General features: G+C 50.8%; 4 protein-coding genes across 4 annotated transcripts; 3 read left to right on the forward strand and 1 right to left on the reverse strand.

The window, feature by feature from the left end:
- Positions 1-955: 955 nt before the first annotated feature.
- On the reverse strand, positions 956-5,631 carry Z519_08750 (uncharacterized protein; the record flags this gene model as incomplete). The annotated part of the gene is made up of 6 exons (XM_016766478.1): positions 956-2,811; positions 2,864-2,968; positions 3,830-4,007; positions 4,863-5,078; positions 5,142-5,434; positions 5,499-5,631. The coding sequence occupies 6 exons, from the start codon at positions 5,629-5,631 to the stop codon at positions 956-958; spliced, it is 2,781 nt and encodes a 926-aa protein (XP_016617636.1).
- Positions 5,632-6,123: 492 nt separating this feature from the next.
- Positions 6,124-6,929, forward strand: Z519_08751 (uncharacterized protein; the record flags this gene model as incomplete). Its single annotated transcript, XM_016766479.1, has 2 exons — positions 6,124-6,528; positions 6,621-6,929. 2 exons carry the CDS (start codon positions 6,124-6,126, stop codon positions 6,927-6,929), a joined length of 714 nt encoding a protein of 237 aa, XP_016617637.1.
- Positions 6,930-7,907: 978 nt separating this feature from the next.
- On the forward strand, positions 7,908-10,527 carry Z519_08752 (uncharacterized protein; the record flags this gene model as incomplete). The annotated part of the gene is made up of 3 exons (XM_016766480.1): positions 7,908-8,478; positions 8,614-9,655; positions 9,756-10,527. The coding sequence occupies 3 exons, from the start codon at positions 7,908-7,910 to the stop codon at positions 10,525-10,527; spliced, it is 2,385 nt and encodes a 794-aa protein (XP_016617638.1).
- A 1,683-nt stretch (positions 10,528-12,210) lies between these two features.
- Positions 12,211-13,191, forward strand: Z519_08753 (uncharacterized protein; the record flags this gene model as incomplete). Its single annotated transcript, XM_016766481.1, has 1 exon — positions 12,211-13,191. One exon carries the CDS (start codon positions 12,211-12,213, stop codon positions 13,189-13,191), a length of 981 nt encoding a protein of 326 aa, XP_016617639.1.
- Positions 13,192-13,615: the final 424 nt, after the last annotated feature.

Genomic DNA, 13,615 nt, shown 5'->3' on the forward strand with positions numbered 1-13,615 from the left:
GAGCGGAGACTGTAACAAGTACAGTACTGGTACAAGTAGGGAACTGTGGCCCGTGCGCGCCAAGGCGCTGTCTTGGTCATCGCCAAACAGCTATTTGGGACTTCCCCCTTTCCCGCTCCCGTACTAACCGAAAGAGGGTAACCGCGGCCAACTTCCTAGAACGGAAACATCGGAAAGCGGTGCCGAGTCCGTAGGGCGTCGACTTCGTCACCCCTTTTCCCTCCGACAAGCCTGGCCAAGCCACATCCACCCTTTAGATCATTCGCCGTCCTCCTATTTTTGTTGAGCACAGGTAGGTTTGTCCATTCAGATCTTGGAAGCGCAAGCTGCGTCGCGGTCGGTGAGGTAGATTTCGTCACCTTTTTTTCGTGGCCGGATTGCTTTTCGGTACACGAGCATTTGTATTATGGGCGAGACATTAGCCCTCTTCCATCCTCAGTCCAGACTCATATAGGTCCGCTTCATGCTCCGCAAGATTTCTTTATTGATGACTCTAGGTCCATGCAGTGCCAGCCTGTAACGCACATGTTTCTACACGCAGACCCCGTTCACCAGCGAAGAGGGAGTTGATCTGGTGCGCGCAAGCCTTCCCGTGCCAGTCGATCGCCGAGGGCACTGATCTGACAGGTTGCGATCCTGGTTGGCGTCCTGTGCAACTTCACCGGTAGTGGTTCGACAGTTTGGGGCGGCGTCGCGCGTTCCTCATAAGCATGGGCAGTATTATGCCATGTTTGTTTATCGATATCGAGGCGTGTCTTCTGGGCTGGCTATGGAAGGGCAGGCAACTCTGTCGAAATCTGGGTTATGTTGGTTCTCCAGGTCGGTATCGGCGTCATCATGAACGCCTTAAGCTACACGAACATATGGGAAATCAAGCCCCTTCCCGCTCGCCCAGCCACGTTGCCGGTTGCTTCGGCTTGCCAACACGTTGGCCGTTCTGCTGTCTGAAAGAGGCTTAGAAATTTACTAAATCGTCCCACCATAAATCATTCACGCCGTCAATCTGATTATGGCTGTGCATTTGGTGACGTTGACTCTCTCTATGGGTGGCTTCTTCGGCTCGCCAATGTGGCCCTGTCAATTGCACGCATTCCGTACTCCTCGTCACTGAAGTCGACACAGACTGAAAATGAATTGGTTTGGAGCTAGGCAGAGATTGGTTCTCTTGTGTTGATGGAGAAGGGTCCGTCATGCCTGGGTCCTGCTGCGTCGTAGAATGGACCTTGCCTAGGCCAGGTTTGGACTCTAGAGCTGTTCCTTGTTGAGACACAGGGCCCCGGGTGGCAGGATTTAATTTCTGGATCGCTTGAGAGAGTACCAATAGTGCAAAATCTGCCGAGGCGTACATTTCGCGTAGTCTTTGCAAGACCTTGACGCAATCCTGAAGGCGTTCCTGGGACTCTCGACATGTTGCCGAGGTGGCTGACCGGGCATCTGCGTGAAGGACAACACAGGCCGGGAGTAGGACTGCCACGCTTGTATTGGGGACACTGTCGGTCATGTTTCGGGCGACGATGTCCCGATAGAGGGATGCCACCTTGCTTGCAGCGTCATATACCTTCATCTTGGACCTCTTCTGAGTCTCCGTTAGATGCTTTGCGGGGGCGATCATGCACTGTGGTCGATGCAGGGTGCTGGTGATCGCAATATAGACGCTGGCTACCACCGCGCTGTGCAGATACACAACACGATCGCTGACAGGACTCGAGTCATGTTGCGTCTCGGAAAACGAATAGCGAACTTCCGCGGGCAATCCTTCATACCACGTTTCGAGGTCTCGATCTCGCCTTCCTACTTCGGTTGCAGCGGACGGCGACTTGGGCAGCAGCTTCATAGTGGCTTCGTGAGTTCCACCGATCTTCTGCGATGGCGTCGCGTACTGTAATGTCAGAATATCTGCAATGATTCTGCATAGCTCGACCAAAGCTATGCAGAGCCGGACCAGGTTTGCGTGAGTTGGCCCATCGCCGGTCGCGCAGGCGGACCCAATCATGTGTTCGAAATCAGACAGGGAGGTGCATGCTTCGAAGTCCTCGATGTTCAATCCCTCGACGCAGCATTCCTCCTCCTTGATTCTCATCGTCCTCCGCATCCCAGCTGCGACCAGCCGATCACGCATATAGCAGCCCCACCATATTCGTTTCCAAAGCCGCTTCTCCTGGACGGTGCCGCAACTTTCCTGGGGAATGCAGTTGAGACCGACGGATCTCGCGAAGGCCACCGCTATTCCAACCCAGTGCCATATGTCTTTGGGATGATTAGGGCTCTCGTACCAGTATGTCATTAGTAAAACGCACTGTACAACTGTGACTCGATCCTCCTCAAAGTCCAGGTCGTAGAGCATTTTGACCTTTTGGAAATATGCTCTCTGGTAAGCTCGGCGATTCTCGTAGCCCGTAACATAATTCATGTCAATAAACGTGGTGCCCGCAAACATGACTGCTTGGAGTAGCATCAAGCTGATGGTGTCGCTAGGGTCGTCTCTATCAATAGCACGTAGGAAGTCGCGGAGATCAATGATGGGTAAAAGAGGGTGCACATATTGGATGTAACACCGAAGCAGCTCGTTGCGTTGAATGGTAGCCGGGATATCAAAAGCTCCTTTCTTTTGAAGGTAGTCGAGGTCTTCGTTGGAGATATGCGTCGGAATTGGGCGCAGATAATGCGGTAGGATAATTTTTGATGTTTTCTCAGATGGCTGGTCCTTTTGACATGGCGGATCGAACTGATTGGACATGATCGTCCACATGATGGAATCATCTGCTGGTTCAAGATTCCCCTCAGCCTCCACCACAACCTCCTGGACTGATTCTGTGGGATGAATGAGCGGGAGTGCGGCGAAATCTGGCGGCGGCTAGCAAACCTTTATCAAGGCGGTCACATTGAGATTCATTCCCCTGATCATCGGAAGGCGACGTATTCTCATGCCATGGTGTGCTTGCACCCACTTCCTGCGAAAGAAGGGTAGCTGGCGTAATTGAACAGAATGTCTCAACATAACTGGATCTAGGACTACGTCAAGCCACAGATAACAATCCACAGGGAGATACATTTACCTGCGACGTTTGCTCTTGGGAACCTCACAGACCGTTCCATCCAGTCGACAGTTGGTACAGGATGCTGGACGGCGGAAGATGAAGTCACAGCGGACTTTTCGATGTCGACATTGAGTGCAAGCCTGCGAGGCTCGTCTCTTCACAGGCTTGGTCGAAATAAACCGTATGCCCGAAGAGCTCTGAGGTTTTGAATGGTTGGTCTGCGTTGAATTGCCCATGTTTGACTATACAAGATCAGGAAAAAGTGGCAGAGGGATGAGGATGAAGTTGTTATCCTAGGAGTTTCGGTGAGGCTCGAAAATGGCTTACGGAATTGACTTGTGATAGGCCGGATGCCTCATTGACGGCGTGGGTCACGAGTACTCCCAGTGCTATGAAATTCGGCAATCCGCCTTCACCATGGAAGCGATGATAGGATACTCAGTGTTTGCGAATAGGTTCCCAACAGTACAATTGTTTGGAGCTTCCGCGCAAAGTCGTGTGAGCTTGTTGGGGCCTCAAAGAAAGGACACACCCCCACTCTGCCTCGGTTAACTACCTCGGGATCAGCGCACAAGGCGGAGGCTAGCAGAGTATCTTGACAGCAATGTCTGTCATTTATCGGCACGGACATTCGAATTCCAGAAGGACAAATGACACGCCTAGCGGATGAGACTGTAATATATTATATGCAGTCCGCGGACAATGGAAGGCGAAGACGGAAGGACTGTACACCTCGTTGCGAGCCCAGCAACAACCACAGGTCAGATCCTGGAGGATAGAACAAGACCTACAAGACATGGTAAGGAGAGAGGAATGAACGGCGCCATCCTCATTTCTAGCTTCTTTAGAGATATCGATGTAGCAGAAGGGCATGATCGAACTTCGATTGACGCGATCCGCCTTGATGCGGTACCGTAGCTCTCCTTGCAGCAATTCATCGCACAACCATTCATCGCACAAACGTAGCCCCTAATCGGTCATTCTGTTAGGTTTGTGGGTGACCTCTTTGAGCCTGAATGTGATCTTGACGTGGTCGTCTCCCGCTCGCCGTCGCAACGATATAAACGGGCCTTCCTAGCTGCTTCGTGCATCTTGAGCGCTCCATTTGCTCACCAATTAAGTTGAGCGTTATATCGATATATTGACAGATTTGGAGAAGCGAAGAATGGGATAAGGAAATGACAGCTAGTGTAGACTGGCTTAGCTGAACCTAGGACTCATCTTTCTGATTTCTATCTGTAATGATGGAGAGACACAAGGGCCAATCTGGAGAGATAGTTGCTGGTGAACGCCTGCAAAGCAATATAGCATTCTGGACCAACTCAAGCCTGCAGGTTTGTCTTCAGAATCTGGGATACCTGAAACGGCAGGGGCTCGACAAATTCGTTCCCTCAAAGTCAAAATTCGGCATCAGCTCCTGTGTTCATTTGTGTGGTCCTCGGGAAATTCCGCAGGATTATGGTGCATAGGACGAGAATCGCCTTATTCTTAGCGTGACAGACGTTAATTGCGGTGTTGGAACGATTTGCGCCATGGTTATCTCGAATGTCGGACTCATGAATGGAGGATTTACTGGTATGCAGGGAAAGATTCTTACTCGCGAGTCGGGAAAAACGGGCCAAGAGGACACAATTTCAGCTAACCAATATAGACTTAGCGCAAAGCATAAGCGTCTTGGCGTCAAATTTTGGCCCCTGAGGTTCCGAGTCTACTTCCCTCTCCCTCAGCCTTGCTCTCGCTCTCTCTGCATGTGTGACCGCCGTACTTCCGCCATTCCAGCCTCCATTCCCTCCTATTGGCGCTTGTGGTGTACTACTACCACACAGCAACAAACAGACTCGCCAAAAGTATCATCAATGCAGAGGGAACGAACGTCTCCGCAGCGGAGGAGCTCGAGGCTGTCGCGGAGCTCGACTCAGTGCTAGAATTCATCGAAAGGGATGAACAAGAACCAAGGGTAGTAACGCTCACGGTTGAGCTGTTGTGACACTGATCCGAAAGCAAGAGAGTGGCATTATTGGTGAAGATAATGTCGGCGCACTGTGTTAAAGAACAATCAGCAAGAGCCCGGGGCATCTTGGGTGAATAAGATGTTATGCATACATTGTACAAGCCCTCACCATTGTGACCGGCTGTTGCAAATTGGATCGACGCCTGTGTACCCTCCTGAATGGGGAGACCAGTCGGTAGTGCCAGCTTGGGGAAGCAAAGATTTCCAGGCCCGGTCTCATTGAGCGGCGCAGAGAACAAGGTGATGTTAAAGTCTGACGAGTTCGCCCCGAGGCCGAGGTTGATGAAGATGTAAGCGGCAGCATCATGGAGAGTGACGTTGAGAGATCCTCCGGTGAGAGGCCACTCAGTTCGAGGTGTTGTTGAGTTGTCAGATATCCCGGCACCTAGAAATCAAAGAGGTCTGCGTTAGTCCTGAGTCGTGCTCTAACGAAAAAAGTCTTCACATACAGGGATATATCCTCTGCGAAAACGGTAGGTCGAAAGAGTCTGCGCGCCACTGAGGATACCAGATTTGGGTGTGTGCAGACACCAGCAGCGAGATCAGGGGCGCGATCCCAAGACAGAGCATTGAAGACCGCATCTTGTCGATACTAAATCGAACGGTTTACAGCTGAGGGCGACTTTTGTCAAAGGGAAACTGCTTTCATGCATTCCATAAGGGCGGGTGCGAGGCATTTATGATCGGGATGCTTATCTGGCTCAAGCTCATTTAATGCTTCAGGCAAAAGCTTGTCGAACGTGGCAGGAGTCGACGGTCCGTTGACTCTTTGCAAGCCACATGGACTTAAGCCTATCAACAGAGCATTTTGTTGTGGTCGTCTATGAAGCTAGTCCGCAAGGCTAGCACCAAGCCGGAAGTCGGCCGAAGGTGAGCAAGTTTCCTCTCAGCACCAGCCCTGTCAGAAGAGCCATGCAACACGGATATTCGGCTACCAATGCAGTCTGCCATGTGTTTCGACATCACGTCTTCTGCGAGAGACAGCGGCCGCCCTTTTTGTTTGCCTTCTGGTGTTCTCTTCCTTTCTTCTCCAAACCGTACGTCTAAACCAAAACTGCCAGCCAGCAAGAAGTTATGAGAATTCCCAAAGTCACCTCGCTCCTCGCCCTCATATCCCTGCCAATATGTGCTTCTCACTTCATTGTTCTAACACCGCCACCCCTTGGAAACAACATTAATAATGAAGACCAATCGCCCTGCGGCGGCTTCAGTCCATCCAGCTCCGACAATATAACAGATTTCCACGTCGAAGGTGACGCCGTCGGCCTCACAACCCTTCATGCACAACCATATTTTGCTTACCGTGCCTTGTTGGGCACATCTCTGACCGCACCCAACTGGACTGTCCTACTCCCAACCGTCGAAGAATTCGGTTTGAACAGTTTCTGCGAGCCTGCCCTCACAATACCGGCTTCTTGGGCAGGATCCCCCGGGTTGCTCCAAATCATCCAGGATGCAGAGGACGGCATGCATTACCAGGTATGTGTTCATCCCCTGATACGTCTAGAGTGCGAATTGTGCGCGCTGGAATAAACAAGGAACTGCCTCAACTGATCTTTCCGAACCCTTAGTGCATGCACGTGAACTTTGTCTCAGGAATGGGCACACCCTCATCTGCATGTAGCAATTCATCGGGTGTTTCTGCACAATATGCAGACGATCCAGCATTTGACACCATCGAAGGTGGTGGAAGCTCTGCGTCCTCAACCCCGTCTGCAACACAATCTTCTACTTCCTCAACCCAAACAACATCGACATCCACATCATCGGCTCCGGCTTCCCCATCTACCTCAAAATCTGCTGCTCCTCCAACGATCAGGCTTAGTATTGGAGAGGCTGGACTCCTGGTTGGATTTCTGGCTGCGCTGTTGGTTGCTTAAACGTAACTGACGGGCCCCATGATTTTGCCATGTCGTTGGAAATGTGGCAATACCCAGTCTTTCTTTTAGAACAACTTTCAGTCTCAGAGTCCGTGTAGCGCATCGTTCGATTGAGCGGAAATGCAGTTCTTCATTCCTCCAGGTACACGAGGCCCATGTTGGCAGGCTCCTAGCCTAATTGGGCTAGACTCGTTTGCTCCTGGCATTGTGACGACCCTTTACCTACGAGGTACATAGCTCGACAGATAAATACCTCGTTCTTGCTCGCTGCCACTCCAGATAGCTTTTCCTGCATCAATAGACTAACCAATCGACCTATTCCTGGCCTCCAGATTACATTCAACGGCCAGTCGAGCTGAATCTGTTTTCTATATTTGCTGGAGAAACCGCACCGCCTATGTCTTGGCTGGCTCCTTGCCAAGAGACGGATTTCCGCCCTACTGGGCCGGAATGCGAACAATTTTCAGCTCTTCCCCTTCCAACTTCAATGTTCCATGGTCAGACTGAGTGCACAACATCCATAAACAAGACCATGGAAAAGCTCAGACCAGACGTCGCAGATATGTACTGGCGATTCTTCTCCCAACGCCAGCCAGAACATTACTTTCTTCAGTGGCTCGTTCACGATGGAAGGTGGAATTATTCCTACCAATTTGCGGCTGAGCTAGCCCCAGAGCGGCTTTCTTGGCTGGTGAATCGCAGGATTGTTTCAACTTCAAAGTTGAGCAAGAGACGGGATGATGCCCCATCTTTCAGCCCAGATACGTGATCATCCTCCTTTTTGCCTGTCCATCTTGAAAAGCAACAACAGTCCCCCCTTCCTCCTCCCAAGCGTTTGCTTTACGTTTTCTTTCCCCCTTCTCGTATGTCCTGCCATTACTTTTGTGACCCTTCTGCTCGAAAACATCTTTCACAGAAACAGGATCTGCAGACGGGACGTCTCTTGATATGCGACAATCTCTGGCTCGTTCTCATGTAATGGCCCTCCCGTTGTGGGTCTCTACTCGATTATTGTGGGTGGGACACTTTTTGGCGGCAGTAGTACGATCAGAAGTGGGATATGTCCATCCTTGCGCGAAAATTGCAGATATATACGATCTTTCCAGTGGTATATCCTCAAGATTACTGCGGCCTTCTCCGCTGACGAAATTAGGGGACGTGCTTCTACTCAGCCCAGAACTCGCGTACGAATGCCTAAGCTCAGTACCTGTCAAACAAGAAGATGCGCAAGCTTTGGTTGATAGCCTTCGAGGCTATCTCGAGATCCAAAGTACTCTTGACTATTTAGCTTTTCCCCCCTCCGGATGGCTTTTCCCACCAGTTGATATCATTGATACACTGAGTCAAATTCAACAGAAAGTGGCAAAAAATGAATATTCAAGCGAGTACGACTTGCAAATTGATCTGCATACGATGGCACTGCTGGGAAAAGACGACCACTTTACCACAAAAGGCCCAATATTGGGCGCACTGACCTTTCACCGGACCGTATCGTCCCTGATCTCCTTGTCTGAAGATGGAGTACAAAACCCATTGGTATATCTTTTTGGTAAGCTTGCCAGTGGGAGATTGTGGTCGTAGTCTCAATACTGGCAGCAATCTGTTACTTTTCCCGGCTCCATCTTCCCAGAGGAGCTTATATCCCACTCAAAAATCATACCATGGGCGCTAACGTACGAAACAGAGGACAGATACTATCGAGATGATGATGATCGCCCATGGTTACGATCCGAAGCAGAGTTTTCTCCAATTACCAAGATCAATGGCTTTGATGTTCAAGAATATATACAGATCGAATCATTGACCGGCACATCACAAGACCCAGATGCCTTGTATAACGGCTTGATGTATCCCTATGGACTGCTTTTCGAGAGTCCCGAGTTTTATCCCGGAGCTTACACAAACCTGACATTTCACAACGGCTCAACCAAACCGTTCAATAACTACGCTCAGTGGGAGGGAAATCTCACCGGAATTGTCGACGGGTATGGAATGTACGAGCGGTTTTTCGCAGTTCCAGATTCCATCGATGAGTCTGAAGCGTCTGCATATGCTAAACCGAGAATGAAGCGACAATTACCTGCGCCTGACGTGCTCTCTGACGACAGCGGTTTCATCAAAGGGTATTGGGGCGATGGTGTGCCAAGTGATGTTGCCGTAATAGTCATTTCCAGCTTTTCCCCCAGCGACAACGGTAGTTCAGATGTAAAATTCCAGAAGGCCCTGCAAAAAATTCTGGCATCTGCAACAGAGAACGGCAAGAAGAAGCTTATAATCGACTTGCAGGGGAATGGAGGAGGATCGGTGGAATTGTGCCTAGATACGATGGTACAACTATTTCCTGATACGACACCCGACACCAAGTCCAATATGAGGGCCTCAGGAGCTCAGCAAGCTGTCATTCAGTACTACAGCGAACTGACTCAGATTGCCGAAAACAAGGATCCTACCACAGGACTGGACAAGGAAGAACTCGAGGCCGAGGAGTGGTACTCGCCATTTGCCTACCAGGCTGTTATGTCGCCTGGAGCCAAGAACTTTGACAATGTGAATCATTTCTATGGCCCCTACCGCGAAGGTCCGGGATATTTCACCTCCTATTTCCAGGAAAACTATACAAACAACGATTACTCTTTGGTTGACCATACGGAGATGAACATTACGCAAGCAACTCCTGGAGCACAATGGCCATTCAGCCCCGAAAATATGATTATCTTGACTGACGGGTAAGAATTTGTGCAGAGCACTCCCTTGCGCTTTATGAAACGTAGTTTTGTCTCATCAGCCACTCCCCAATTGCCGATGATTGCTAATACGTTGCCACAGGATCTGTGCGTCTGCGTGCTCGATCTTTGTCGAATATCTGAAAAACAAGTTCCGAGTAATGAGCATCGTTGTTGGCGGACGGCCACAAACAGGTCCTATGCAAACGATTGGCGGAGTCAGAGGCAGCAGAGTGTTCAACGGTGATTGGTTGGAAGCTATGGTGGACGCATATCTGAATCAGACTGATGCCCATCCCGGATCTGGAGATCCGATATTCGAGCACTGGGATTATGGGCCTCGAAATCGCTTTGGGACCGATGGTCTACGGGTGAACTCGTTCAACGCCTATCGAATGGGAGAGGTGCACAACACTCCCCTGCACTTCGCTTACGAGGCAGCGGATTGCAGGGTCTGGTATACTCCAGAGATGATCGAGGACGTCACGGTGCTTTGGAACCGGGTGGCAGAGCTTGCGTTTTCCAACCGCGTGGGAGACGTCATTACCTCGCCTTACTGCGTCGAGGGAAGCACCAAGCACCCGACAAGCATTAGCGGTGGGGTCAGGCAGGGAGAGTTGGGTCCGCAGACGCCACCTGCAACTGCCTTCCCACAATACACCGGATGGATCGTGAACGGGACAAAGATCACGCAAGACAATCTGGGCCGTGCACATGGAGTTGGCGCGCCCAGCACATACAGCAGTAGTGGCGAAGACGACGGCGGTACGCCTGCCGTCGACCCGGTCGCTCTGCAAAATTTCAAGGACGTCTGTTCCGAGTACATCACGGAAGAGGAATGGTTCTTTAAACTTATGTGCCTGGCTGTACAGTGACAGATCTGATTGGATGCCAGGCAGATATATGCCGTTTGTATATGAGCAGTGAACACAAGACTACCGTCCGCGATTAAATTACTCAATTCTGGCGAGCAGGAGTGTTCATCCCTCGGATCTGGTTTTCTAACTGTGACCTTGCTTCTCGAGACTGGTATAAGGATACCGATTTAGCTTAGTGATATTCCCCTTAACCTCTTAACTTTCAGTTTGATGCCACTCACTCCCCTTGCAGATGAGTATTTAATCAACTTATATATTAGTGGATAGGGGATGGGCTATAGACGACAAAGTATCATCTGACTAAGTCTCGAAAGTCAAAAACCTTTTTCCCAAACTTCTCTTGGATCCAGCTCAACAACTCGTCCGGCCCGCGGCCTTTCCAGCCACACTTGCCAATGGCATCCGGAAACACGCCGTAGTCGATGACCGCAATCTTGGTCCGATATGGAAGAGATTCAGCCTATTTATATTGTCCATGCGACTGTTTCGCAGTTTTCAATAGCCTTTAAAAAAAAGAATCCTAGGTCAGTAGCAACTGTTGGAGTACGGCGGTTGCATTAGTCGAGAAACATAATTATGTTGAATCTGCATACGCACATTTTAGGAAAGTGTGGGGTGCCCCATTTTGGCGCATGTCTGTTACGCAAGGTTCAGGGCACCTTTTCAACACCAATGGTGAGATGTGGACATTTCATTTCCAATTTCTCAGCTCGTTTTAGGGTATCTTCAACGTATCTCTTGGCGAGCAAAGGAGGGATAAGGCTCTATACCACTGGCCGATGCCATTGACCAACAACCATCTTCCAACCAATTTCGCGCCAAAGGGCTTATCCATAATATTCGAAGCCTCACCTATCGCGACGTGATCTGGGTTCCAAACTCCTTGCTAAATTTCTGTGCCTTGGCTACAATGTCTGCCCCATCAGCAAAGGGGATGCTTGCACATGCTTTTCTGCCTCACCAACATATATCCAGTCGACATCGACGGCTGATACTTCAAGACGTGGACGCTTTAGCGCAAAGCCGTTGCTCTTGCGAAGATGCACCGCCAGACGTTAAATAAAAGTCTCAGGGGCCTGAGCTGCTGATTCAGAAGACGATCCAGGTCAAGAGGCCAATTATTAAGAGGTCAGAATAGATCAAATTCTTGAGCAGCCACAAGTCAACTCCTCAACATGCTCTTGAGTAATCTAGTGTGGCTCTCACGGGTTCAAGAAGAGTATATGGCTCTTCGCCTTTCTTGATGGCAAGGACAGGCAGGCGTCAAGACCAGTAATTGTAGCTCATCGAGGACCCTCTCGGAGATGCCCAGTCTCCAGCAGACTGAATCTACCTCTTCACTCGTTGTACCTACCAAGCGGACTTTTGTTTCATCAGGACCGCCCGAGAGGAGAAGGTGAGTACACAGGCCCAAGGATTCTGCGGTTTCCAAGAGCGAGTGTTTGGAAGTTTGCAAGGATTGCTCCGCACAGTTCGTCAGGGAGTGGGCTCAGGGGAAGATCGCACGAGGCTGAAGTGGAGAAGTTTCAGAAAAGGTTCCCGGGTACCTCGTACATGTTTAAAGCGGCAAGCATACATCACATACTTGGTAGAACCTGAACCTTTCCTCGATCCTCTATCAACACAAGGATAATGCGCAAACTCTTTCCTCCTACAATTCCACACCTATCCGCATTTTCCATGCCTACAAGACGAGAAATGAATCGTGTCCGCGTAGTCCTTGACTGGGACGGCACACTCACCGAGCGTGACACGCTGCACAATGTCGCCGCGATCGGCTATAGGCGCAATCGGCATCGTGATCTGGTGCCATGGGACCAAATAGTCCAGGCTTACCTGTCGGACTACGCTGAGCACGAGGCCGCGTATCGCCCGGTGAAGAAGGACCGCGGGGAGATTACCCAGGAGAGCGCGTGGCTGGCGAGTTTGAGAGAAGTCGAAATGCGAAGTGTAACCAGGGTGCGAGACGCGGGGATCTTCGCGGATGTCACTGAACAAGATATCCGCGTGGGAGCAGAGGATTCGGTACGGCGGAATGAGATCCAACTCCGAGATGGGTGGGATGAAGTTCTCTCACTCGCGCATCACCATCCAGGGGATGAAGTTGGAGATCACCATTCGTCTCTCGTTTCCATCATCAGCGTGAATTGGAGCGCCGCCTTCATAAGAGCATGTCTATCTGCAGCTCTTGGGGACGTTCCATCGGCCATGAAAAGCGCAGCAGACTCCCTCCCGATTCTCTCCAACCGCCTCCCGTGCGAAACACCGGGCGACGTCTCAGAGCCCGTTAGCATCCGAACCAGCGCCGATAAACTCGCCGCGTTCCAAAACCTGCGAGGTAAAGAAGACGAAGAAGATGGTCCTGTTTTCTACGTGGGCGACTCGGCGACAGACTTTGATTGCCTCCTGGCTGCTGATGTGGGCATCTGTGTGCGTGATGAGCCGATGGGCAGCGGGCAGGCCGCGTTGAAGGAGAGTCTGGAGCGGGTGGGCGTTGAGGTGCTGAAGCTTGATCTACACACATCGACTAGGGATCTAAAGGGAGTCGCTGGTCGAGGCGGGGGCCAATGGGTAAAAAGCAGTAAGCGCGTCGTCTGGTGGGTGTCGAACTTGAGAGAAGTAGCGAGCTTCGCCGAGAAGTTACACAACGATCTAGATTGATTCGGGCATGCAGATGACTACTAGACTCAACCCTGTAGAATATGGTCGAGGAAGATACATCAATAAATCTCGACCCACAGGGCGACACCGCCTCCACTGTTTCGATTCTGGTGTTGGTGGCCGGACCAAGCATCCCGGCACAGGCTGAGTCGATCGATATCAAAACATATCGCCAAACATCTCAAAGACTCAACCCCTGCGCAGACAGTAGCGGGTGACGCTGGTGAATATCCAGTACCACCGGCTCCCTGTCGTAAACCGAGCAACGGAGTGGCCGATATCATAAATATTAGGATCAATACTCGAGGACGGTCCTGGAGAGGCTACGGGTAGAGGTAGCCTAGATTGCAGACGCCTAACAGTGAACACCCGGTGAACTAGACGTGGGACACCAAACCCGGCAGGGATCGCACAGGACGAAGTT

This window comes from Cladophialophora bantiana (genome assembly GCF_000835475.1).
Source record: "Cladophialophora bantiana CBS 173.52 unplaced genomic scaffold supercont1.13, whole genome shotgun sequence".
NCBI classification, from domain to species: domain Eukaryota; kingdom Fungi; phylum Ascomycota; class Eurotiomycetes; order Chaetothyriales; family Herpotrichiellaceae; genus Cladophialophora; species Cladophialophora bantiana.